This window comes from Microcaecilia unicolor, chromosome 1 (assembly GCF_901765095.1).
Source record: "Microcaecilia unicolor chromosome 1, aMicUni1.1, whole genome shotgun sequence".
Taxonomy (NCBI): domain Eukaryota; kingdom Metazoa; phylum Chordata; class Amphibia; order Gymnophiona; family Siphonopidae; genus Microcaecilia; species Microcaecilia unicolor.
This window is the reverse complement of record NC_044031.1, coordinates 127,324,068-127,350,194: the sequence shown is the minus strand read 5'-3', so window position 1 is coordinate 127,350,194 and position 26,127 is coordinate 127,324,068. Positions and strand designations below refer to the sequence as shown.

General features: G+C 43.7%; 1 protein-coding gene across 1 annotated transcript in view; it reads right to left on the bottom strand.

The window, feature by feature from the left end:
* Positions 1–26,127, bottom strand: part of SRI (sorcin) — a 46,640-nt gene that overhangs the window by 6,667 nt on the left and 13,846 nt on the right. Inside the window, exons 4-6 of the mRNA XM_030200034.1 lie at positions 17,039–17,082; positions 13,371–13,518; positions 10,251–10,364 (exon numbers count right to left, since the gene is read on the bottom strand). Of these exons, the coding sequence (XP_030055894.1) occupies positions 10,251–10,364; positions 13,371–13,518; positions 17,039–17,082 (306 nt within the window). The remainder of the gene's footprint in view (positions 1–10,250; positions 10,365–13,370; positions 13,519–17,038; positions 17,083–26,127) is intronic.

Below are 26,127 nucleotides of genomic sequence, written 5' to 3'. Positions count from 1 at the left end.
AAATAAGGGTGGTGTTAATTTTCCCTATTTTTTCACATATTATTCGGCCTTTATTCTCAGACAGGGAGTTCACTGGTTACACAACACTTCCTCTCACTTACTGCCTGCCTGGTTTCACCTTGACAGGGACTTTGTTGCTCCTATGTGTCTGCAATATCTACTGAACAACTTTGTCTCCATGCCTTAAAATGAATGCTATTTTATCATCAACTCTTAGCATTGCAGTCTTTGGATACCTCGTTTCCAACAAGAATTCTGTCTACGAATCATATGTTGTGGTGGAATTCTCTTCAAAGGTTGATGTACATCCTGATTCCTGGCAGTGTTATAGAGATACAGGTATCTGGTCTTTGGGTCGGGTATTGGATCAAAAACGCTTACTGTTTTACTGAACCGAGAAAAGATTTGTCTTCCTTTCCCAGAATGCTTCAAAGTGGTTGCAATTCACGCATATTATAAGACAAAACTGCTGGATTTCAACATGCTTTCTTCCACATCTAGATTGGATTTCTGTACCTCCTCTCCCTCACATATGCTTCCTGCCTCAGGGCTCTAGAAACAGCTCCATCATTGTACCAAGACAATCCTCCTGTGGTGTCCTCCATTTGGATTCATGAGACACAAACGTCTATACCCGCCTTCAGACTGGAATCAAACCTGGTCATTACTGGTTACATGCTTTACTTTGGCATCTATTACACAATCCTTATATTTTATAATGCATCATGTTATATGGACTCCTGTCCAGCTATTTCGTCAAACTATCAAACCTTTGATGGTCTTGACACACTTCTCCATAAGTTTTTCAGTAATCATACTCAAACGTTTGGTCCCTGGTATGGAAAAAAAATTCAACAAGTGTTGTGCATTACAGATCATGTTTTTTAGGTTTCTTTCACTATGTCTCTTTTGGAGTGTGGAGAGTAACACTTATTTTGTATTTTAATTGCAGTTGCTCAAGATATTTTAAGACACTGGAAATCTTTGAAGCAGCTTAAAATTCAAATGTGGTGGACTTTAGAATGTCATATATAGATACGAGTCTATTGCCTATGAAAAATCAGGGAGCTATTGAAAACATAGTGACACATGGTCATCTATGATAGCTTTTATAGTCACATTAGGGTATGTATTGGAATAGTTTTGCATTTGGTTCAAATTTGCCCTTGTGTTCTCTTGTAACTTCTGTGTATAAATCATCCTGTATCCTTGGAACAATAATCTTTTCATTTCAGTCAGTGTTTCCTTCTTTTTGGATATTTGTTACTTTTCTTTTCTGTTGATATACCATCTTGATTCAACATTGAAGACTTGAATCAGATTGCTTATTTTGTTTTATGTTTTTGTTTTCTTTTTCCATTTGTAACTTTTATAAATCTCAAAATATATTGAACTTAAAAAAAAGACAGAAGCTTTTCAACTAAAATGGGGGATGGGGGGGAGAGGAAGCCGGCAGTCACTCAGGAGCACATGGTTTTGATTGAGTATCCTTGAAGTATCTATTGAAACAGGACATTTAGGGAATCCCAATAGAGAGGCTTTAATAATAATGAAAGAAAGCCAGGAGTGTTTAATGAGAGAGCAGAGTAAAGGATGCACATTATCCATTGCAACTTCTAAGCGGCTTGTAGAAGGCAAGGGAAAAACAATTTGGAGTACTTGTACACAAATGCTAGAAGCCTAAAAACTAAGATGGAAGAGTTAGAGTATGTAGCACTAAATGAAGAGGTAGATAATAGGCATATCAAAGACTTGGTGGAAGGACAATCAATGGGATACTAACAGGGTACAAATTGTACCACGATGATAGTGGGGATCATATGGGGGGGAGGGGTTGAGCTATATGTTAAAGAGGGAATTGAGTCAAACAAAATAAACATTCTACATGAAACAGATGGTGTGGAATAATTTTGAATAGGACTTCCATGCGTGAACGGAAAGAGTATTCTTGTAGGGCTGTATTACCATCCGCCAAGACAGAACGGACAGATGAAGAAATGTTTACAGAAATTAGGAAAGTTGGCAAACTGGGCAACAGCATAATAATGGGCGATTTCAATTACCCCACTATTGGCTGGATAAATGTTACATCAGGGAATACCAGGGAGATAAAATTCCTAGATGGAATAAATGACTGTTTCTTGGCGCAACTGGTCCAGGAACTGACGGGGGGAGCCATTTTAGATCTAGTCCTTAGTAGAATGCAGGGTATAGTACAAGAAGTAATGTGTTAGATCTGCTGGGAAACAGTGATCATAACATGATCAAGTTTGAGCTACTATCTGAGTGAAGTCACAAAGGAAATCTACTGCAGCAGCATTATAAAAGGGAGACTATGATAAAGTGAGGGGAATGGTTAAAAAGAAGCTAAGAGGATCAGCTGCAAAGGTTAGGTCTTTAAATCAGGCATGGATGCTGTTTAAAAATACCATCTTGGAAGCCCAGACCAGATACATTCCAAGTATTTACAAAGATGGAAAGAGAAAACGAACAGCCAGCATGGTTAAAAGGTGAAGAGAAAGAAGCTATTACAGCCAAAAGAATGTCCCTCAAAGAATGGAAAAAGGACCCAAATGAAGTAAATAAGAAGCAACAAACACTGGCAAGTTAGATGCAAAACACTGATGGCTAAAAATATAAACAGAAGATTGCCACAGACGCAAAAACTCACAGTAACAACTTTTTCAGGTACATCAGAAGAAGAAAGCCCGAGAAGGAATCTGTGGGACAGTTAGATCATGAAGGAGCAAAAGGGGCACTAAAGGAGGACAACGCCATTCGGTCTATATGGAAGATGCAAGATCTACCTGTAACAGAAATCATTTTCAAGGATGATGTGGAGGAACTGAAAAATCTCAGTGAGCCTGGCAGATGTACTGAGCTAAAATCAATTAAAGAATAGTAAAATCACCTGACTGATGGGCATGCATCCAAGGGTTCTGAAATAACTCAAATATGAAATTGCTGATCTGCTGTTCGTAATCTGTAACTTGTTAAAACTGTCCATAGTCCCTGAAGATTGGAGGGTGGCCAATATGTAACGCTGATTTTTAAGAAAGGGTTCCAGTGTGATCTGGGAAATTACAGACCAGTAAGCCTGAAATTAGTATTGGCTAAAACAGTGGAAACTATTATCTCTCTATATAAAAGGCAACACCAACGTTCTTTGAAGCCTCCAGCCGGAAGTGTGAAGGGGGCGAGATATCCGGTTTCCCTATGAGTGTCTGCCCCGCCCTCTCTGTAACACAGTCAGTGAAGGAAAACAGCAGAGCACGAAATCAAATCGCTGGCTCTGTAACAGTGAAGGACTCAGAGGGGGGAGGGGAGAGAGGCCTGAGGGCAGGGACACACATACTCCCACATGCACACAGAAGAAAACATTGCTAGCCCCCGTTTCATTTGCATCAGAAACGGGGCTTTTTTTTACTAGTAAAGAATAAAATTATGGAATACAAACATGGTTTAACGGGACAGAGTCAGCATGGTATGGTTTCAGCCAAGGGAAGTCTTGACTCAATTTGCTTCATTTCTTTGAAGGCGTGAATAAACATGTGGATAAAGGTGAGCCAGTTGATGTGCATCCAGATTTTCAAAAAGCTTCTGACAAAGCTCCTCATGAGAGACTCTAAAGTCATGGAATAAGGCAATGTTCTATTGTGGATCAGGAATTGGTTATTGGACAGAAGGCCATTTTTTTTTCTATGGAGGAAGGTGAATAGTGGAGTGCCACAGGGATCTGTACTGGGAACAATGTTAATTAATATATTTATAGATGATCTGGAAAGCGGAACATGTTAGGATGCTAGGAATTATTAGGAAAGGGATAGTAAATAAGACCGAGAGTACTATAATGCTTAAATTGTTCCATGGTGTGACATCACTGAGTATTGCGTTTCATTCTGGTCACCATATCTCAAAAAAGATATAGCAGAATTAGAAAAGTTTCAAAGAAGAGCAACCCAAATTGGGGATGGAATTCCTCTCATATGAGAGAAGGCTAAAGAGGTTAGGGCTCTTCAGCTTGAAGAAAAAAAAAAAAAAAAAAGACAGCAGAGGGGAGATATGCGAGGTCTACAAAAATCTGAGTGGTACAGAACAAGTAGAAGTGAATCAATGTTTTTACTCTTTTTTAAAGAAGTACAAAGACGGAGACAATGAAATTACATGGAAATTCTTTCAAAATAAATAGGAGGAAATATATTTTTCACTCAATGAATAGTTAAGCTCTGGAAACCACTGCTTGCCCTGGGATTGGTAGTATGGAAAGTTGTTATCTGGGTTTTTGCCATGTTCTTGTGACCTGGATTGGCCACTGTTGGGAAACAGGATACTGGACTAGATGCACCACTGATCTGATCCAGTATGGTAAGATTAGTTCTTACCTGATAATTTTCTTTCCATTAGTCCCAACAGATCAATCCAGAGACTTGTGGGTTATGTCCCTCTACCAGCAGGTGGAGATAGAGAGAACGTCAGAGCTTTACTATATATGGTCACGTGCAGTCACCTTAACTTCAATATTGTCGATACCAAAGCAGTGGAAGACAAAAGAGGAAGACCTCTCCTGCCTGCATAAAGCCCATGTAAGCTCCTTAACCGCTCCTGCGGGAGGGTAACAGAAGGTTTCCTTTATGTTTTGATTTGTTTTGCCTTTTTTTTTTTTTTGCCAAAAATCATGTGAAAGGAATCTGATGAAACTGAGGCACTCAACCCAGAACAACAAAGGGCGGGCCTCTGGATTGATCTGTTCGGACTAATGGAAAAAAAATTATCAGGTAAGAACTAATTTTACCTTCCATAGCATCCAACAGATCAATCCAGAGACTTTTGGGATGTTCCAAGGCAGTCCTCAAGTGGGGCAGGGTACTACAACCTCAGCAGACTGGAGCAATGATCCACAGGCCATGGTTACATGCACTGCCACGCCAAGCCTGCAAACCCTGGCAAGGGAAGGACAGCAGATCAAGTGGACAATCTGCAAAAGCCACCCATGGAAGGACAGAGGACCAAGTGGCTGAACTGCAAAGGGCAGCCATGAAAGCCAGACAGGACACGGAAAATACCTCTGGAAGAAAGCGCTGCCACCCATAACGGGTGAGACTGTCCCATACAGAGGCCAGCTGAAGAAATTGGCTCTCTCAGCCAAAGGCCACTGCAACACTTGAAGCCAGATTCCCTTTCTTGAGACCAGCCAGACAACATGAGGGTATGCCAGGAGGTATTTCTGCTCAGCAGGTCAGTATGTCTGCTTCTGATCCTGCCACCACTACATCTGCTAATCTTAAAATGGTGAGCACTAGAAGACCGCTACAGTCTTTAGCAGTGCATAAGGCTATGTAGGAAATCACTTCTGCTCAGTGGGTCATCCCAGGCACTGCCCCACTATGCAGAGATGTAGCTAGGTGGGGTGCAAGGGGAGCAGCTGCTCCACTAAAAGGATTTTGAATAAAATGGCATTTATGTGGAACAGCTCTTCAGCTTCACATGGACACCTATTCTACAAAAGGTCTGCTCCCCTTGACATCAAAACCAATATGCCCACATCTGCCAATCTAAAAATGGCGAGTCTTCTTATGGTACATTCCTATGGTCCCGAGCAAAGCAAGAAGCAAAGAGTTGACCAATGGAACTCGCTGGCCACTTCCAAATAGTATAGGAGTATATGGTGAACATCCAAGAAGCGGGAAGAGAAAAAGGTAGAAAGGGATGGAAGGCAGAAACCACTGTATACAGAGAAGACAGTACTGTGCGCCCGTCAGCAGTAGAAATCCAGAGGATCTCAAACGGATGAAGTCGGGAGTTCCGAGAACCTGCCTGGACTGGATTGCTAAAGAAAACTAGGCTGCCCAGGTCGATAGCCTTGGTGTCGTAAAGATAACGGCGAGCCTGACCCAACCAAAAAGAACTTGTAGACATGTCCTCAGGAAGACGCTGAGTCTATAAGTCACCCAAGTCTTCCACCAACTTCATGGTGTCCTCAAACAATAGTTACCCTGAAAAATTAGCTGAACCAGCCATCATTAGAAGCTGCATTCAGCACCCAAAAGCGCAACCACCTCAAATGGCAGGCTGTGACTGCCAAAAACGTCTGTTTATTTGACGCCCGAAACAAATCATAGAAGAAAAGTGGCAAATAAGCCAGCCTCGGTATCCGAAATCTGTTTCTGCCAGCTACGGCACGGCCTAGCAGCCTACAAGCTGCAGATAGCCACCTTCAGGGAGACAGAATTGAAATATCAGCAGAAAGCTGTGTTGAAATCACTCATTGAGACTAAGTTGGATTGAAGGGAACCATAGAGATGGGGACCAAAGCAGAGAAGGAAACCCTGATGTGGTCTGATACAGACTCAGGCCCATGGGGGAATGTCCCAAAAAAAAAAAAAAAAAAAAAAAAAAAAAAGAGAACCTTGTGCCCATAACTTCAACCTATTCCCATATCCTGGACCTGGTAGAGAAAGTAAAACCTGATTTGGGTTGGCACCTGTTGCTGAGAAGCAAAAGAAAGAAGACTTCCCAAGCCTATATAGAACAGCACTCCCCGATAAGGCAAGATTTGTGAGGGAAACAACTGACTCTTGGTGACACTACTAATCCTAAGAACTGAAGCGAGTAGGTATCTTGGATGAAGTTTGCAGAGTCTCTTGATAGACAGAGCCGCAAATCAGCCAGTCACGAGGTATGGATGAACCTGCAATCCATCCTCACGAAGGAAAGCTGCCACCATGACCTTGCAAAAATGTCCTCAGCAACATGGAAAGGCTAAATGACATGGTCATGAATCGCTAAGATCCCTCTGCAGCAAGGAGCACTGGGAATATGAAAGTAAGTTTCCTTGAGGTCCAGGGAGGCTAGAAACTCTCCCCATCAGACAGAACTATTACACACTGCAAGGTTCCCATTGTGAAAAGCTGAACCATAAACACCCTAGACTCTTATGATGTCCAAACTCAGCTAGAAGGAAGCTGCCTGGTTGGAACTACAAAGCAAAGGGAACAACTTCCCATTCCCCAATTGCAACTGGGGACAGACTCGACTGTACCTAAAGGAAGAAACGTTGGGAAGGTGGCAATAACTGCCTGACAGTGTTTGAGTTTGCATGTAGAAGCCAAGAAAAATCTGTAGTGAAGTCCAGGTTGTAACTGTGCAATAGAAAAACTAAGACACATTTGAGCTGAGGTAATCTTGGTCTACTCCTCCTGAAACCAGTACAGGAGTCCTGCCTGAGGCATGAACTGAGACTCCATCACTGGAAGATGCAGCAGGCATAGGTTGACCTGGAGTTGAAACAGAGCTCATTCTACCAACAGCCAGGTGGCTTGTCGTAGTGGAAGTGGAAACCCTGAAAGTGGTTTTCCTGGCCCCAGAAAACCTATGACAAAACCAAGCGGATTAAAAATCATCCTTAAACTTGTCCCCTGGCAATCTCCGAGACGTGGAAGCCCCTCAGGTCTTTACCCAACTGCCCTAGATCTTCTCCAGTCCCAAGATTACTTCCAAAGGCAGGTTGCCAATGTGACTTGGAAGCCACATCAGTGGTCTGATCCCTAAGCCAGCACTAACTTCTTGCAGATAGGGACAAGAATTGGCTGGTGTAACTGTGCACTATAACTGCTGTGCACTGGAGCCAACAAGTGCGGCTGAGAACCAGCGACAGATGGTGTAGCAGAATATGGCTGTTGCACCATTGCGCACTACAGATAGCAAGCTGCAGTGGGTCGTGAAGCAGCACCCCTAGAGCTCTGTGCTTACTCTCAGCTGATTGCAACATCTATTAAGCTACCTCTACACTGACGTAGCTCCTGGACCACTGCTCATGAAATTTAGGTACACCATACCATGAAAAAATAGCATAGAAGCAATTAGAGGTACCAAGTACGCTGCAGATACCAGGGTAGCTGAGGCTAGTATGCAAAGGTGTGGCCAGTATCAGTGTGCAAAGAGAGAGAGAAGGGAAATCTTTAGTACAGTAGAGTTCTGATAACTGTTCCAGTCATGCAAGAACTGCTTGGCCAGGCAAGCAATAAGAGAATAAAATAAAATATGCCCCACTGGAAACGTAGCCCACAGTTTCTAATAGGATGAATAAAACCAGCCTTGAACCTGTAACCTTCAGGCTGAAAGGTCAGCCACCTCCCTGAATAAAACTAGTTTGATGTAAACAGCAGGGGCGTATCTGGACTCCGGCGGTAGGGGGGGCCAGAGCCAGAGGGAGGGGGCACATTTTAGCCCAACCCCCCGCCGCCGCCCCCCCCACCGCCGAGCCCCCACCGCCACCAATGTGACTCTCTCCACCCCCCTCCCGCCGCCAACCCTCCCCCGCTGCCGTTCTTACTTTTGCTGGCGGGGGACCCCAACCCCCGCCAGCCGAGGTGTGCTTCCACCTGCCGCTGCCGTAAAAACATCTTCTTCAGCCGGCGGGGGACCCCAAACCCCCGCCAGCCGCCCCGCGGTGTTTGAAATTCATCTTCGGCCTCCGTGGCCGTGCTGCTGTGATAGGCGCTGTTGAAATCCACTTCGGAGTCTGACGTCGTTGTACGTTGTACGTGCTGCGACGTCAGACTCCGAAGTGGATTTCAACAGCGCCTATCACAGCAGCACGGCCACGGAGGCCGAAGATGAATTTCAAACACCGCGGGGCGGCTGGCGGGGGTTTGGGGTCCCCCGCCGGCTGAAGAAGATGTTTTTACGGCAGCGGCAGGTGGAAGCACACCTCGGCTGGCGGGGGTTGGGGTCCCCCGCCAGCAAAAGTAAGAACGGCAGCGGGGGAGAGTTGATGGCGGTAGGGGGGTCCAGGGCAAAATCTGCGGGGGCCCAGGCCCCTCAGGCCCCACGCAGATACGCCCCTGGTAAACAGTACACACAGAGCAAATGCCACCAGGGCAGCACAAAGTTTGCAGGATTACCATGGAAACCGAGAGAAACCCGAGAGGCCTGCACTAGCCTCAAAATGTAACATTTTTCACTGAAACTTGGAGTCAACAGCCCTAAGCCTGACTACTAAACAAACTGTACTGCCATGCTCTGAGAAAGGGGAAGAGGGAAAAAGTGAAAAACCTAGAGTAGGATCCCTAATCCTGATACCTTTCTCCCGTCCATTAAAGATGTACACACACCCTGAACTTCCTCAAGGAGGGTCCAGAAATATTCCTTAGTGGAAATCACCAAGTGAAGTACAGGCATCTCTACCAGAAGACTTTCAGATAGTACTTTCCAAGCTGCAGCTTAAGGCTCTCGCTGCCACAGAACAGCTGCAGGGGACTAATGGGTCTCCGAACTCGCCCCTGGAAAGCTGTGGGAGACCAGAGGACTCCCATAGGAGACTGCAAACTTCTCTAGGCCTCCTTTCTTAGAAGCCCTTAAATAACAAATATGTAAAGCCTACATATAAAACTGCCTGAATCCAGGGGAGCGCTGGGGCTTCAGCATTGCCATGTGGAGTGGCAAGAAAGATGGTGCCATCAAGCGTGCACGCACATCCAAGAAAACTGCCCTGTGCCCACCAAAATGAGCTGGGAGGGAAGGAGCACACTGCTTCACGGAGTTGAGCTGTACAGTGGATCTCCAGCATGGGAAACTGCAGCAGCCCAGTGGCTCCCACACTGGGAGCCGCTTTTGCTCTGCCCACTGGCACAGATAGGATAATGACTACTCACCCCCTCGGGAATCGCTGTTGCATGACAAGTCGGTCCTCACACTATTCAGCCAGTACTGCAAACCGACATGAGCTTGCCGTGCTGGACAAATCTCAGACAGATTTTTTTTTTTTTTAATAGTGTTCAAACGTTTTTTTTTTTTTTAAGGCAGGAGAGGACGCCGGAGCAAAAGAAACCTCAGACTCCTTTTAAAGTCAGGAGAGTGAGAACCAACCCCAGTCAGACAGAGAGGAGGGGTTGAAGGGGGAGGAAGAGAGGGACCCGGCACCACCAGGTGTGCACCAGAGTCCCAGGACTGGGACACCTCAGACCCTAGAAGCTCAACTAGACCCAGGGGACCAGGAAAGGAGCCAATCAATCCAGAGCTGCACAGATATGACCATCCACCTGCTAGATAGAGAGAATACTGAAGTTAAGGTGACTGCACATGACCACATATAGTAAACCTCTGAAGTTCCTATCTCCACCTGCTGGTAGAGGGACATACCCCACAAGTCTCTGGATTGATCTGTGGGACGCTATGGAAGGTTTTTCTTATGTTCTTAGGATAAAATCTGACAAGCTTGTTTTTGGACAGCAATCCCTACTCCAACTTACCAGTGAGAGATCGAAGCTTGACACAACATGCAATATAATCATCAAACGTAATCTTTCCATTGCTGCTGTATCTTTTGCCGATTGTGTTCACTGCCTGAGGACTCAGTCTAAATCCTAGTCAACAAAAAGGAATAAAGACCGTGAAATGACAGCAGCTAGAGGTGTCCAACCTTGTGTACATTATCTAAACTTGACGTGTCTGCTGAAACTAATGAAAAAAAAAAACAGATCATAATACTTAATTCAATCTTAATGCTCAAAGCAGAAATGATGTCCTCTTTCCCTAAGTGCTTGTTCTCTCTCTAGTTATTAGTTTTGGCTTAGATACTAAAGAACAGTTGAGTGGATGACCTAACTGCACTAGCTTTATAGACAGGTGTGAGAACTGACATCTCCTGTGTGGGAGGGAGCAGCAAGGAAGGGATCCTCTGGAGTCCCTGCAAGTGACCTTGACTGGCTGTGGTTGGGGAGAGAGAGAGGATGCTGAACTCAATGGAACATCAATGACCCAGTGTGACATCTTCGAGTCTGAATCCTCACTTTTACCCTTAACAAATCTCTCTTAAACTCCTTTTACACCTTTACCCTTTCATCACTTAAGGATTAATTTAGATAAGGGAACTCAGGTGTTAAGTAAAAGGTTACCAGACCTGGGCACCTGAAAATGCTGCTGGAACCAATATGGAATACCACAGACATGTTCAGTTTTGCTTTAAGAACAGTTATCTATATTCCATCAATGTCCCTGCCAAGCAAACAAAACTGTTTGCAACAAGTGAAACAGGTTCAGTGAAAACTGTTGAATTTTATTTCTTGAAAAGTAAAGACCTACAATACAAGCATAAACAAAACATAAGCTATCAGCAGACTTAAACAGGAAAAGTAGAACAGAGTATACAATGAAGCATAATAGCATAATACACTCAAACCCCCTCCCCACTATGCCAAGATAACATTGCTACTATAAATTTCAGGTCTTTAACCAACATTATAGCGAGCCTCATTAGGTCTTTGTCTAGCCTTTTTGCAAGATCCAAGGAGACTACTTTTGTACTTCTCTGTACAAACATAGGCTTGGTCTTATCTAGCAACTCATTTTTCATTAGCTTTCAATCATTCAATGCCCCCCCCCCCCCCCCCCCAACTCCCTTATTTACTCCAAAAAAGTAAAAAAAAAACCACACACAGTTTGACAGCATAGTGGACCCCAATTCCCACTGCTGTTAAAGCGAAGTAAGTATGGGTGATCATGAACATATGTATGCATCCCAAGTAGGAAAAGTTTGACATTTAATAGACTATCTAGCCCCATTCTGTACCATCAACATTAAAGTGAATTAAGCCTGGGTGATCATGAACATAAGTATGCATCCCAAGTAGAAAAAGTTCATTTAATGGACTATTTAGCCCCATCAACATTAAAGTCTATTAAGTCAACTCCAAAAACCAGGTACATCTCCACTCGTCCATATGCTAAGAATGATTAAGAAAACTAGTTCTGCTTTGTTAATAAAAAAGGCGGCCGCCTTTGATCACTCCAAAAGATTCACATCTAAAAGAAAACCCACTATGGAAAACTGTATCAAGTGGCCTAATAAACATTCCAGATAGCATGTTACTATCAAAAGAAGTAGTTTTTTGTTTTTTTAATCTTTGGGCATGTCCCAAAAGCATGAGAACAAAATAAGACATCTATATTGCACTTTTTGCAAAGCGGAGTATCCACTCGTTCTGTCTTGTATACCTGCACTTAAGATACGTGCAGTGGAGAGCTTGAAACGGATATTCCTGCAAGTCTGTGTTAACTGATATCTCAGGAAAGAACATTAAGTGAATTGGGTGAGATACCTAAATCTAAGCTCCATCTGGTTTTCAATGTCAAAATCTTTTAAGAGGTACAATATGCAACAAAACTTGACAGACTAAGATGCACTAACAAGTTATCAGCAAATGCTGAAATCTTAAAGTCTAGTTGTTGAAGGCGCAAACCTTTGACTTCAGGGTTTGTCTGAATACCTCTAAAGGGTCTAAAGAGAAAACAAACAAAAGTAGGGATAGAAGACAACCCTGGCAAGTGCCTCTGCGAATGACAAGTGTTATTGACATCTGTTCACCCACATCACTGCCTTAGCATCTCCAAAAAAACTTCCATGCCACATTTAATACTCCAAACAGAAAGTCCCAAATCATGTGACTGAAAGCCTTCTGTGTCAAAACTAACAGAGAAGGAATTCCCCATCTCTCTACCTCTTCCAATGCATTAAGAATCACTCTAATATTTTTAACTACTTTATGACCTCACACAAAAAAACTTACCTGGGGTGTCACTAGAGATGGGAGTATCTGTGCCAATTTGTTGACGAAAAGTTTTGCAATTTAGCCTCAAAATTTAATGATATAGGGCGATACAAATCAGGGTTCTGTGGGTCCTTCCCAGGTTTTAAAAGTACTATTATCTGAGCCAGCTTTAGTGATTTGCGCATTTCCTGTGAAATTACTATATGATTAACACTACTAAGGATGGGCCGATATTCCCCTGGAGAATCTTATAGTATTCAGCTCTATAGTTATCTGGTCTTGGCATTTTACATAAAGCGTCCTGTTGTATTGCAATTTAAGTTCCTCAAAGGAAACATGTGCATTCAACAAGGCCTTATCTAATGCCAAAACAGAGGGGAGGGGAGTTTTCCAAACGTACGTCAAGGCTATCTCCCTTGGGATCTGGCATAGATGTTTTTATAAAAATCTGATATCATCTGGCCCCCCAACACTAAATTGTAAAGTTTGGAGGGATCTTTCCCAGAATTAAGCAGGTCAGCCAACATTTTACCATTTTTGATGCCATCTAAATACAATTGAATCTCATAATAAGCAAGCAACTTTTTGGTTCTTTGATAAGCTAGCACATTCAAAGCTGTTTGAGATGCCAAAAGACTCTCCTTCTGCTGTTCCACAGGGTACACCCCAAACAAGAGACTGTTTTCTCACTTGTTCTAGTCTCAAAATTTGTTTATCCCTTGAATTTTGAATAGCGAAAACCATTTTGAGAATCTGAGCTGCAGTGAAGATTGCTGGATATCAGTAGTGAGGATGAAAAACTTGTAAAGTGTTTTCACTTACCCATTGTCTCTAGAGCTCTGTGGAGTTCCTGGAAATCTACTGTCCCACTTCGGTCACTGTCAAAACTCATAAAGTGCTGTCTCCAGCCATTTATTACGGCCCCAAGTTCCTTGAATTCATTAAACCCCATTTTCCCAGACATATCTCGCTAGAAAAGAAGCCATTAAGGACCACAACAAGTGCTCCTGCTTTATATAATACACTCACTTGGCCCTCTTCTCAGTAGCATATCCAGGACCGATTTTTTTTTAAATGGGATCTGATGTTGACATGGGTGGGCACTAGGCAGCGTGGAGGTTGGCAATGCTTCTAATTCTCATTTGCTTATGTTGCCGCCGCTGACTAGGTAAACCGAATACGTGTATTTAAGAGCAGCCACATATATAGTATTCTATGCACATAACCGTGTGCCTCACCATGTGTATGACCATCTTCAAACTACACACCATCAAATTTAGGTGCCATTTTATAGAATAGCACATAGCTGGAATATGAGCATGTATGTGCATATATAATTCATATAGAGAGCATGTATGTGCATATATAATTCATATAGACTGGTATTCTGATCATTCATGCATTTTCTTGGCAACTAAATGTTGGTGCCCTCTTTATAGGATTAGTCCCTAAGGGTCTAACAATATCTCAGGTCTATGAGCCTTAAGATAAAGATGATGAGGCTGTGGCTTCGTGATTAACACTGGTAATGAAAACTGTTGAATTCTTCTAGCTTATAGAGCAACCAAATGGATCATTTGTAAGACTGATGGAAGCAGCCATTTCACATCTAGAGGCTTATGTACTCAGCTGCAACAAAATCTCATGCAAATGAGTTAAGGTTGCTAAACGTGACATGAGAAATAAACTACACCTTCAGGTGTAGTAAATTTTCTTGCAATAAAGCTGTGTTGACCTTTGCACCTATTGATGTGCCTTACTTTTGCAATGTGCATGTAGATAAATACAATCAACTCATAAAAGTCGAAACATACACTTTTGCTCAAGGATAAAAAGGTGAGGTTTACTGTTACAAAGGGCTAGACTTTCAGGCACCTAAAGTTTCTAGAATCATTCAAGAGGAAGGAGGCTTAGGTCAAACCTCCTCTTAACCGTCTTGATATATCTCAATTTTTAGAAATTACCCAGGAAGTTATTGCCAAGCATGCTACTTTGTTGGTTACATTTTCTTCTGAAGCTTGTCAAGAAGGAAATTTTGACGTTATATTTTTCTAAAAAGGCAAGCTTTTGTGGTCAGCAAATACATATCTGCCTAGATGTGGCTAGGCAGACTTTTTGTTTAATCAAGCTTGGAGTGAAAAAAAAGACACTATGTTCCTGTATACAGTAAGCAGGCAGATTGTGCATGCTTTTTTGAGCATGCGTTTTTTAGCGGACTTGAGTTATATCTGAATCCAGCTGGCTCATTTGAGACCCATGTTGGGTATAAGTTTTATATACAGGACATGTGGAGGGGCATAATCGAAAGGGACGCCCAAGTTTTGCTGAGGACGCCCTCAAAAAACGTCCTGATGGAGGGGCGGGGAAACCCGTATTACCGAAACAAGATGGACGTCCCATCTTTCGTTTCAATAATACGGTCGGGGACGCCCAAATCTTGAAATTTAGGTCGTCCTTAGGGCTGGTCGTCCCTAGACTTGGTCGTTTCTGATTTTCGGCGATAATGGAAACCAAGGACGCCCATCTCAGAAATGACCAAATGCAAACCCTTTGGTCTTGGGAGGAGCCAGCATTCGTAGTGCACCGATCCCCCTCACATGCCAGGACACCAACCGGGCACCCTAGGGGGCACTGCAGTGGACTTCATAAATTGCTCCCAGGTACACAGCTCTCTTAACTTGTGTGCTGAGCCCCCCAAAACCCATTACCCCCAACTGTACACCACTACCATAGCCCTTATGGGTGAAGGGAGGCACCTAGATGTGGGTACAGTGGGTTTGTGGTGGGTTTTGGAGGGCTCACATTTGCCACCACAGATATAACAGGTGGGGGGGGGGGGCCGGGTCTGCCTGCCTGAAGTGAACTGCACCCACTAAAACTGCTCCAGGGACCTGCATGCTGCTGTGATGGACCTTGAGTATGACATTTGAGACTGGCATAGAGGCTAGCACAAAATATTTTTAAAGATTTTTTGAGGGTGGGAGGGGGTTAGTGACCACTGGGGGAGTAAGGGGAGGTCATCCCCGATTTTCTCCGGTGGTCATCTGGTCAGTTTGGGCACCTTTTTGTGCCTTGGTCGTAAGAAAAACAGGACCAGGTAAAGTCGTCCAAGTACTCGGCAGGGACGCCCTTTTTTTTTTTCCAATATGGGTCGAGGACATCCATGTGTTAGGCACGCCCAAATCCCGCCTTCGCTAAACCTCCGACACGCCCTCGTGAACTTTGGTCATCCCTGCGACGGAAAGCAGTTGGGGACGCCCAAAATCAGCTTTCGATTATACCGATTTGGGCGATCCTGTGAGAAGGACAGCCATCTTCCGATTTGTGTCGAAAGATGGGAGTCCTTGTCTTTCGAAAATGAGCCTGACAGTGTGCAAATAAAGGGTTTGGTCCCGCTTATGAAGGCTCCTGGTACTTCTTTTGTTGCTTGGACCTTGTTTTGTGCTTTGAATACCCTCTCTTTGTTGTTGTTTAGGCAGACTCATTATCAGAGGATAGTTCCTTCAGCTGAGGCCTAAGGCTTCAGCTATTTGGGCTATATTTTTCCTTAAGATTTCCTTGCAATTGCTTAGTTGTGTATGAGAATAGTAGATATGTTTTCAGATACAAACGCCTTTGGAAACTTTCCTGCACAGCCCTGTTCAAAGTGAAACTGAGCCTTGATTCTTAGTATTTTTTTCCCAGCTGCAGGAGGTTTAAGGGGTGTAATGTATAATATTTTGTTTTTGCTCTCTTATTTCTTAAGGTTTGCATATTTAGACCCTTAGTGCAATTGTATTCTCCATCTGGATAATTTGAGATGGGTTATTTGCTTATGATGTATTAGTTATAATTTTGGGACTTTCCTATTTTTTTTACTTATGCATTATGTGCATAAATATAAATTGTTTAAGGCAAGACTTGGAAAGATTTTGGAAAGTTTTGACAATATATGGAGGATACAATGAAGAATTGCTTTGCATATTTGAGAATTGGGTATCTTTCCCCCATGTAATTTAGGTGTGGGCTGGGAGAATGGGGCAATGCTTTTGAAGTTAAGGTGATCAGAGTTGGGCAAAACAGACTAGATTAGTGGATGTTGGCAGTGCTAGTTCTGATCAAAACGTTATGACACCATGAAGTGATTTAAGTACTTTATGGATGGGGGGAGGTGTAAGATTGCTATTTTACACTTGTATTTTTAATTGTATACCACTCAACAACCTCAAGACATGGAGGCAATCTAGAAATTTTACAAGAAAATAAAATATTTTACCTAATTATGCAGCTCATTAGTTTTGCAAAGATGTTGCATCAACATTTGCATTAGCTAACATGCACAGAATTTCACCACCAGAATAGCATGCCAGTTTAATGCACACGTGAACTGCTGATTCTAAGACTACAGCAGAGAAGGTTTTTGGTGTAAAGACTACAGCAAGAGGTTTTTGTTTTTTTTTTTGTAAAACCATCACAATGGTGTTTTCTGTACAGTGAGTATAAAAGGATACATCCAGCATAGATATCATAAGCCGGCAGGTCTCCAAGTTGAACGCTGTAAAAAAGGATAGAGAAATCAGTATTTTCAACACACTTCATAGTTTGTTTTCAGCTGAGCAAGTTCGTCTTGCTTTTTTAGGCTTCCTGTACACTGCAGCTAGCCCCAGAGACCATGCTGACATAAGCCTACTTTGGCAACCAACCTGAGCTTCCCCCTCCTTCTACCCCCAGTTTCAAAACTTCCTTCTTCCTATTGGCCAAGATCCACAAAACCATGTATGTTATGTTCAGTATATTCCAAATCAAAGGCATTCAATCACTTACTCAAATCATCCTTCCCACTACCCATGTATTTATTTCTATCTTTCTCTTCATTGCTTCTCTGCTCCACCCTCTATCACCCGTCTCATCTAATCTTCAAGACTTTCCCCAGTTACCTCTTCTGTACCCCCAGTCAGGGCTGGCACAACCCAGTAAGTGTGGCAGGGGATAACAACCCTTTTTTGGGGGGCACCAAAATCCACTTTAAGTCAGGCTTATCTGTCAAGCCTGGCTACTCTCATCCTTCCTTTTCCCAGTTCCAGTTGGTCCAGCATCTCTCCGCACCGCCCTCTCATCTTGTCCTGCCCAAGGAGGTTTTATAACAGGAGATAGCATGACATCAAAAAGTTGAAGCTGTTTCCCCTACGTAGCTGCCATATTGGCATACCCTAAACAAACTATCAGCACACAGATGTACACAGAGGAACCGTCAGAATGGTTACCAGAGGTTACATTTTTTTACCTTTGGGGGCGGGGGTCCTGGGGGGGGGGGGGGTGAAGAGACTTCTGTTGGTGCCTGCAGATGGGGGCTGCATGAGCTGTGGTTTTGTCATTCTGTAACTTGAGGTTTTGGTTTGATTTTTTTTTTTAAACCGAGTGTGAAGGAAAGGGTCCTTGGGGATGAGCTTTGGTCCCGCCAGGAACGGCAGACTTGTTTTTGGAGCTGCAGGAGGCTCGATTTTTGTAGGAGACAGCTTTAAAAAAGGTCCTGGCTCTACCTAAGCCTCAGCGCTGAGTTGGGGGACTTCTGCAGCTCAAAAAAAACAGGTCTGCCACTCCTGAGAGCCTCTAGCAGGACAGTGATTCATTCCTCTCCCCCCCTCTTGAGGTAAAACACCTCAGGTTACAGAACTGTTATAGCAGTAACACCAGGCTTCCCAAGACAGATTACAACAGTTAAGATGAACCCATCAGGAAACAGGATATCTCACTGAAATCTGGCCGTGCATTACTTTATTCTACAGAACAGTATAGAAAAATGATCACAAAATAGAGTTTATTACTGCTGTTATTTATGCTGTTTTACTGATTTTTAATTTATTCCATGATATACATCTATAAACAGGTAGCTTTCAAATAAAAAAAAAAGAAAATCCATATATAGGCAGACAAACGCTCCACTTTGTTTTTATGTAGAAACTAGTAAAAAAGCCCCGTTTCTGATGCAAATGAAACGGGGGCTAGCAAGGTTTTCTTCTGTGTGCATGTGGGAGTGTGTGTGTCCCTGCCCTCTCTCCCCTCCCCCCTCTGAGTCCTTCATTGTTACAGAGAGAGCGATTTGATTTCCTGCTTTGCTGTTTTCCTTCACTGTTTGTGTTAGAGAGAGAGCGAGGGCGGGGCAGACACTCATGGGGAAACAGGATATCTCTCCCCCTTGACACTTCCGGCTGGAGGCTTCATAGAACGTTTGTGTTGCCTTTTATATATAGAGACTAGACTTTGAGCCCGTAAAAACGGGCTATTATAGGAAGGGGGGGTTGAAAGGCCCGCCCCCACCGCCGAGTTCGCCGCTGCCCCTCCCCCTCCGAGTTCGCGCCCCCACCACCGAGCCGTCACCACCCACCTTCCACCCGGCCGGGCCCTCGCTCCGCTATTGAAACAGCGAGGGTCCGGGAACGCAGCACTGAGCTCTGCTGAGCTGCCTTCGTTCTTCTTCTCTGCCTGCAGCTGCCTGTCCCGCCCTCGTGTGACGTAACGTCGTCGAGGGCGGGACAGAGGCAGAGAAGAAGAAGGAAGGGCGATGTCGGCAGCTCAGCAGAGCTCCGTGCTGCGTTCCCGGACCCTCGCTGTTTCAATAGTGGAGCGAGGGCCCGACCGGGTAGAAGGTGGGTGGCGGCGGCGACTCGGGTGGGGGGAGCGTTAGACGGCGGTGTCCCTCCCTCAGCAATGCGCAGTACAGACCCTCTGTGTTCCGCCTCCTGTCATCACGTATTGACGTGGGGGCGGGGCAGAGAAGGTCTCTACTGCGCATTTGCGAGTGAGTATGGTCACTCGCCGTTTATATGTTTGATATGTCAGCATAAACAAGCCTAAAGTCATATAGCAAAGCAGTGCAAATAAAGCAAGCTCTGGAGCACTGACAAAGACATTTTAAATATAACCCTCCTCCCTTCACAGATCCCTCAAACTCCCCTTATATCCCCTCCTAACAAAGAATGCAAAACCAAGGAGGTTTACTAAACAATTATGAACCTCAGAAGTTTGCTATTGTTTTCAATAGTGTCGAACGTTTGGGGTCACTCAATATGGAGGCAAGCTCTGCCCACTACTTTCAGCCTAGAAAATAGGCCAGACAGGAGACAGCATGAGCCCATCACCAACTTGGTCTTGCTTTCTTGGGGGAAGGGGTATCAATTTCAGTTTGTCTGCATTTTTTTTGTGGTTCCCTATTCTGTATCAGGTGAGGATCTGGCCATGCTCTGCACATGAGTGAGGTAAAAGATTCTAGCACGTAAGGGTCTGTGTAGGAAATTAACAGCCCAGTTTGCTCTAGTTTTCCAGCAGTAGGTATACTGGTGCTGTAGAGTACTATTTACAGCATTATCTGAGTTTGGGTTGTCATGGTTTGGGAATGTGTGCTATATAGGTTTTGAGTGTCATTTTGCAAATTGTCTGGCCTTATTTAAAAGCAGGACCTTGGTACCCAAAGTAAAAATGATCGGACTTGTGGTGGTCTCCTCAACCATAGGGTTCATTCTACAAATTTTGTCTCAGATCTATCCAGCTGCTGCGAAATTCCCTTCTATCACTGCCTTAATTCACTCACTGGTTATTTCTCAACTCAATTACTGTAACTCCCTCTATCTAGGTATTTAGATTAAAGATCAACACTGTCTACAATTAGTACAAAATACTGCCACAAGAGTCTATCACCTTAAGAAAATTGACCATACTCCTTCTCAACTTAAATCTTTGCACTAGCTTTCCATTTCTCATCGCATTACTTACAAAACCCTTTTAATTGCTTACAAAACTCTTGCAGCCTCCGAACCCTGTATATACAAACTCAAGCTCCAAGATCATTGCAACGCAATCTTCTCTCCACTCCTTCTCACAGAGAAATTTTCCATGAACACAGCAGACATACAATGTTTTCCTTCCAAGGACCAAAGCTATGGATCTCTCTGCCATCTCATTTTCATCAAAATCGCTTCATCAGCCCGCTTTAAAACAGAACTTAAAACTTTATTTCATAACACGTACACCGAAAGCTATGGAACTCACAGACCCAAGAGTGTACAGAGGAATATAACTGATTACTTCAAGTAAGCCTGTCAGTTACCTTAGGCTGTATACTGTATGTATAATAATAAACAGTACTATACATATGTTTATCAGATGTCAAGCTTCTTTGGGTCACAACGGTTAAATGCACGCTCTGGTTAACTGCATGCATTTCTTTGGTCCCAGACCCTGGCACGTAAGCGGATTGCACTGTGTGTGTGTATTATATATATATATATATATATATATATATATATAAATCCCCACAGTATATAAATTTTAATCCAAGTTCTAAGAAATATTTTAAATAAGAGAGTTTCTGTGGAATTTCATAGAATCAGTTTCTGATCATATCTGGGGAGAATTCCAAGTTTTTGCTTCCTGGTATGAAACGTTAAACGTAAACATATTTATACCATTTAACATTTTATAAACAAGTTTTATACCCTTTACCAATATAAAATGTAAGATTAACTGTTCGTTACTGCAGAAAGTCCTATTTAAATTTATTGAATATTACAAGACAGTTCATGTAGTTCTGGGACTAGAGGAGCTAGACTATATATATATATCCATGTAAATGTCAATATTTTGCCTTGGCGCTTCTGTGCAACTTGGAACATACTGAGAGGCAATTGGAGTGCCAGAATGAGGCCTGGAATTCCCAGATGGCATTAGGAACACCAGACTGAGGCTTGGAACACTCACTGAATAGTGAATAGCATCCAAAAAACCACGGGAGACTGTTAGGGTTGGGAAGAAACAGGCCTACAAGTAAGTAATAGTGTCAACTCTTATGGGTACAGGTGGGAATGGATGACAACAATTGTGGGGATGGGTAGGGATGGAATGGAACTTAATGAGTACTGGTGGGTACGGGAGAACTTTCTGACCCCATACAACTCTAGCAGGTTCCTATATGTTAGGTGCACCAATACCAAGTTACAGTAGTCAATAACTGAACCTAGGTTCCATTATAGAATATGCTCCTACTGCACAGACACAGAACACCTAAATGTAGGTGCTCAGTTATAGAATTGTCCCCTTAGTGTCAAACAATACCCACCAATAATACTAATGAATAGGAAATCTCATTCTCATTCTATTTCCTATACACACAAGGGGATTATTCAATTAGCAGGACCTGCTAATCATATTAAGTCCTGATAAGCCTAATAATCAATGGCACTGTCTGGGTAGTGCATCTGAATATTTCTTCTGACCATCATGACGCTATCTGGATAATGCCAGTACGGTCCATGGGCAGAGCTGGCAGATATTTGCATTTGCAGCACCACTATCTGGATAAGTGGCTGAATAACTTAGCCTTTTTTCCGTCTTAGGCGTAAGCAGACTGGCTGATATTGACATTACAACAGCAGTCACTAACTGGATACTGCCACTGAAGATCAGAAATTTATTTTAACTCATAGCAGCTGGCATTAGAATTTGCTGATCCCTGTAGGCTCAATGCTACCCTCACAGTTTCTGCACCAGCTATTTATTTCAAAGGTGATTTCTAATTTATGTTACCTAACCCTTCAATCATCTTTGAACATAAACAGAATAACTTATTTATTAAATACTAGTAAAAAAGGCCCGTTTGTCAGAAATGAAACGGGCGCTAGCAAGGTTTTCCTCGGACTGTATGTTTGAGAGAGAGAGTGTGTGAGAGATGGAGTGTGTGTGTCAGAGAGAGAGAGAGACAGAGTGTGTGTGTGTTTGTGTGAGAGAGAGTGTGTGTGAGAGACAGAGTGTCTGTGTGTGTGAGACTCTGTGTGTGTGACAGAGAGATAGAATGTGATACACAGAGAGTGTGTCAGAGAGAGTGTATGTGAGAGACAGAGTGAGTGTGTGCCCCCACCCCCCCTCTCTCAGGACCCCTCCCCCCCTTTATGGTCTGAGGGCCCCCTTCCACCCCCACCTCTCTGGTCTCAGGACCCCCCTCACCCTCTCCTGCCCCCCTCCAGCCACCCATGTCCAGCGACCCTCCTCTCTCCCCTGCCCCCCCTGCTGCCACCCATGTCTAGCGACCCTCCTCTCTCCCCTGTCCCCCCCCCTGCAGCCACCCATGTCCAGCGACCCTGCTCTCTCACCTGCCTCCCTTCCAGCCACCCAGGTTGTGTAGCGAATTCTTCGGGGCAGGCAGGAAAGATCCCCGGTCCTGCCTGCCCGCTGCTGGCGCTGACCCTCCCCCGCTGCCGGATCGTTGTTCAAAATGGCCGCCAAGACTTCCAATGGCGGACTCGCGAGACTTCTGCTGTAGTCATGGAGGCCACCCTTGTAAGTGTCGGCGGCCATTTTTAACAGCAATCCGGCAGCGGGGGAGGATCAGCGCCGGGAAGGCAGGACCAGGGATCTTTCCTGCCTGCCCCGAAGAATTCGCTACACAACCTGGGTGGCTGGAAGGGAGGCAGGTGAGAGGGCAGGGTCGCTGGACATGGGTGGCTGCAGGGGTGGGGGCAGGGGAGAGAGGAGGGTCGCTAGACACGGATCAGCTGTGAGGCATGGAATGTTTTTTTTTTCTTTTTTCGCTGGTTCTGAAGTTCACAGCATAATTGCAACGGTGACATCATCCTGACTACGGAGCCTAGCTCAGCAACTCCGAAGGAGCCACGGACACAGGCAGCAAGATTAGAACGTTGGAGGTGAGAATTATTATATAGGATAGGCATGAAGTTCTACTCTAAGAAAGGAAACATAGCAAGAAGATCACTTGCAGACTTCTCCCACAAGTGACTCCATTGTAACCAAGGAAATATTCAAATTTTGTTCCTCAGTATACTTAGTACCAACAGAGCTTTCAGGATTACTGGTGCGGAGAACATTACACAAACCAGCTGCTAGATATCTAACCTGAAAAGCAGGACAAACAAGAGGTCAAGTTTCAGAAATATCCAATTGGGTAACTAAGGCATTTTCTGAACAAGTGGGGGGGGGGGGGGGGGGGGATTTTATAACAGGGGCTCCTAGGCAGGAAAGGCAAATAGAAGCTTATTGTCTATTTTAGACAAGGCAATGTATGCTCTAAGAATGTGCATAGGAAAACTTTATTGTTTAGCTTCAGTTTGTTTTTCGCTGTTGACTAATTCATCCCCCTCATTTCATCTGTTTCCATTAAAGTCAAGGGGACAATTTTCTTGTTTAACAGTGATGTTTCTCCATTTATTTTCACTAAAAACTGTTTTAATACTTATTGATAGGTATCCATAACAGAGTCAACGCAATACAAGCCATTAGAAGAGGCATGAAGACCCCACAGCACCAAAAGAGGGGCAAAGGACATGAACAGTGACATGAAGACTCAAGCCACAGCACCACAAAGAATGGAATGAAACCCCAAGGTCTTGGGGAGAAACAAAGCAGCATAAGAATACACCAAAGCTCTTAAATAGGGATAAAATGGCACCTAACATTAGCAAGAAGAGTCCAACTGGGAGAGGGATAAAGTGCAACAAAACTGGCTGGATAATCCCGAAGCAGCGTGAGAGGACTAAGGCAGCTTCCCACCCTCAGCGATCATATGTGCCATTTTGTAAACAGAATGTAGGAATTGACAGGAATATAGGCCTGTTTCTATGGCTGTTCTGAGATCCTACTGGGGTTTTGGAGATTTTTGTAAAAAAAGGGGGCAGGGCTTTGAAAGGCTGCTTCAGCCAATATTTAAACACATTTGTGGGCTATAAAGAGGTGGGCAAATAAGTACCTTACTGCCAAAATTTCAAGAACTATTCTGTAAATACATGCATATCTTACAAGGGGAATATTTCACAGGTGGTCAGTGACCGGGCAGAGCATAGGAAGGGGCTCACCCTTGTGTATGTAATTTACAAAACAATCTAAGTTGCACATACCACCAGAATCTAGCTGCACACATTCACATCAGCTCTATAGCTGGTTTAAATGTTCATGCTTAAGTGCATATGCACATACAAGCGATTATGCTAGTAGGCACCTACTTTCCTTTACAGAATACACTCACATTAGTTGCCCATTTATAGAATTGCCCTGCTAAATCCTTTGAAACCCGATCCCTTAATGCACACAACTTTTTACATGGCATACCTTCTCTGAAAGATGATTTTAAAAATGGGTTCCATGGCCCTTAGTTGTCACTTACTGCAGCTCTCAGGTCCTCAGCATTTTAGTGTGCTGAGTGCTGTCTTGCTTGCCTTTGGTATAGGCAAGAGGAAGGGAAGATTTGGGCTTGTTCTCCTGCAGCTATCAACCTCTGGCATGTAGCAGACTACCCTTGAGGTATTTTGAGCATCAGGAGTTTACAGTGGTGTTACTTCTGCTGCTGGTCTGGTGGAACTGATTGGCAACAGTTTTGAAGGGTCTACTCTGGTGCCTTATTACCCCAGAAATGTTCAGCAGAGGGGGAGCAGTGAACTTCAAGAATGAGGTACTTAGCTCTCCTCTCCCTCTTGTGGTGTTCTTTTCTAAGGAAGGAGAACAAGTGAAGCAGGGATGATTGCTGGGCATCTCTGCACAACTGACAGACCCTATGGAAATGCTGTGGGAGATGTTTCTGGTTTGTAGTTTAGAGAAAAATCAAGAGACCTACCACTGATACTTCAGAGGTACTCTGGGATGCTATCCACGAGCTTAATAATTTTTCAAATATTTTCTGGCTGGTTTGAGGGTGGTAACAGATTTACTTGCTACCAGACTTTAGACCATGGAAGTTAAAGAGGTCCAGGAATTAATCTTATTCGTATCCTGTTTACAATTAAGTGGGTAACAATTTAAAAAAACCCATAAAAATCAGCAGAGAAAATACAGACAATATCAAATAAGACAATAAAATTTGTTATCATCAGCTAGCCACTCCATCAGGTGTACGCCAAAGCAAATAGGTAAATTTTAAAATTCCTTTTAAATACATCAAAAGGATGACAAAAGACAAAGTACCAGGAAATTTATTCCAGAATGAGGGGCCATTGTTTTGCGCCAGTGGACGAGCACGTTGTAAAGCTAATTTACAAGAAATAGTCTGGAACAATTCCTTTCAGAGCATTAAAAATGTGTCAAGTTGTACTGTGTGAACTGTATCAGGAGCCAATGTAAAGCTTTCATTGAACTAGTCACATGATTAATTCATCCCAATCCCATGATTAGTCTCACAGCAACAGAACTCCAAAGCCTGCAAAGAGGAAGACAATCCCATATACAAGCTGTTACAATAGTCTAATCTAGTCAGAACAAGATGTTATACCACCACACAAAAATCCAATGATGGAATCATGGGTTTGATCTAACACCAAGGACAGACTGACCATTCGGGCAACCGGGCAGTACCCAAGGGCCCAGAAGCTCTGCCCAGTTGCTTGCTGCATACTACAATCCCCCCCCCCCACCCCATCTTGAAGGGTGCTAGTGGTTTAGTGGCTTCTGCAATGGGGATGGGGAATGGCAAGAAAGAACACTCTTTGCTGCCTTTTGTTCTGCCCGGTGCCGCTGTATTTTCAAAATGGCTGCCAAGACTACCATGGGAAGTCTCGGCCACCATTTTGAAAACAGAATAGCAGTAGTGAACAAGAAAGAGTGGGGT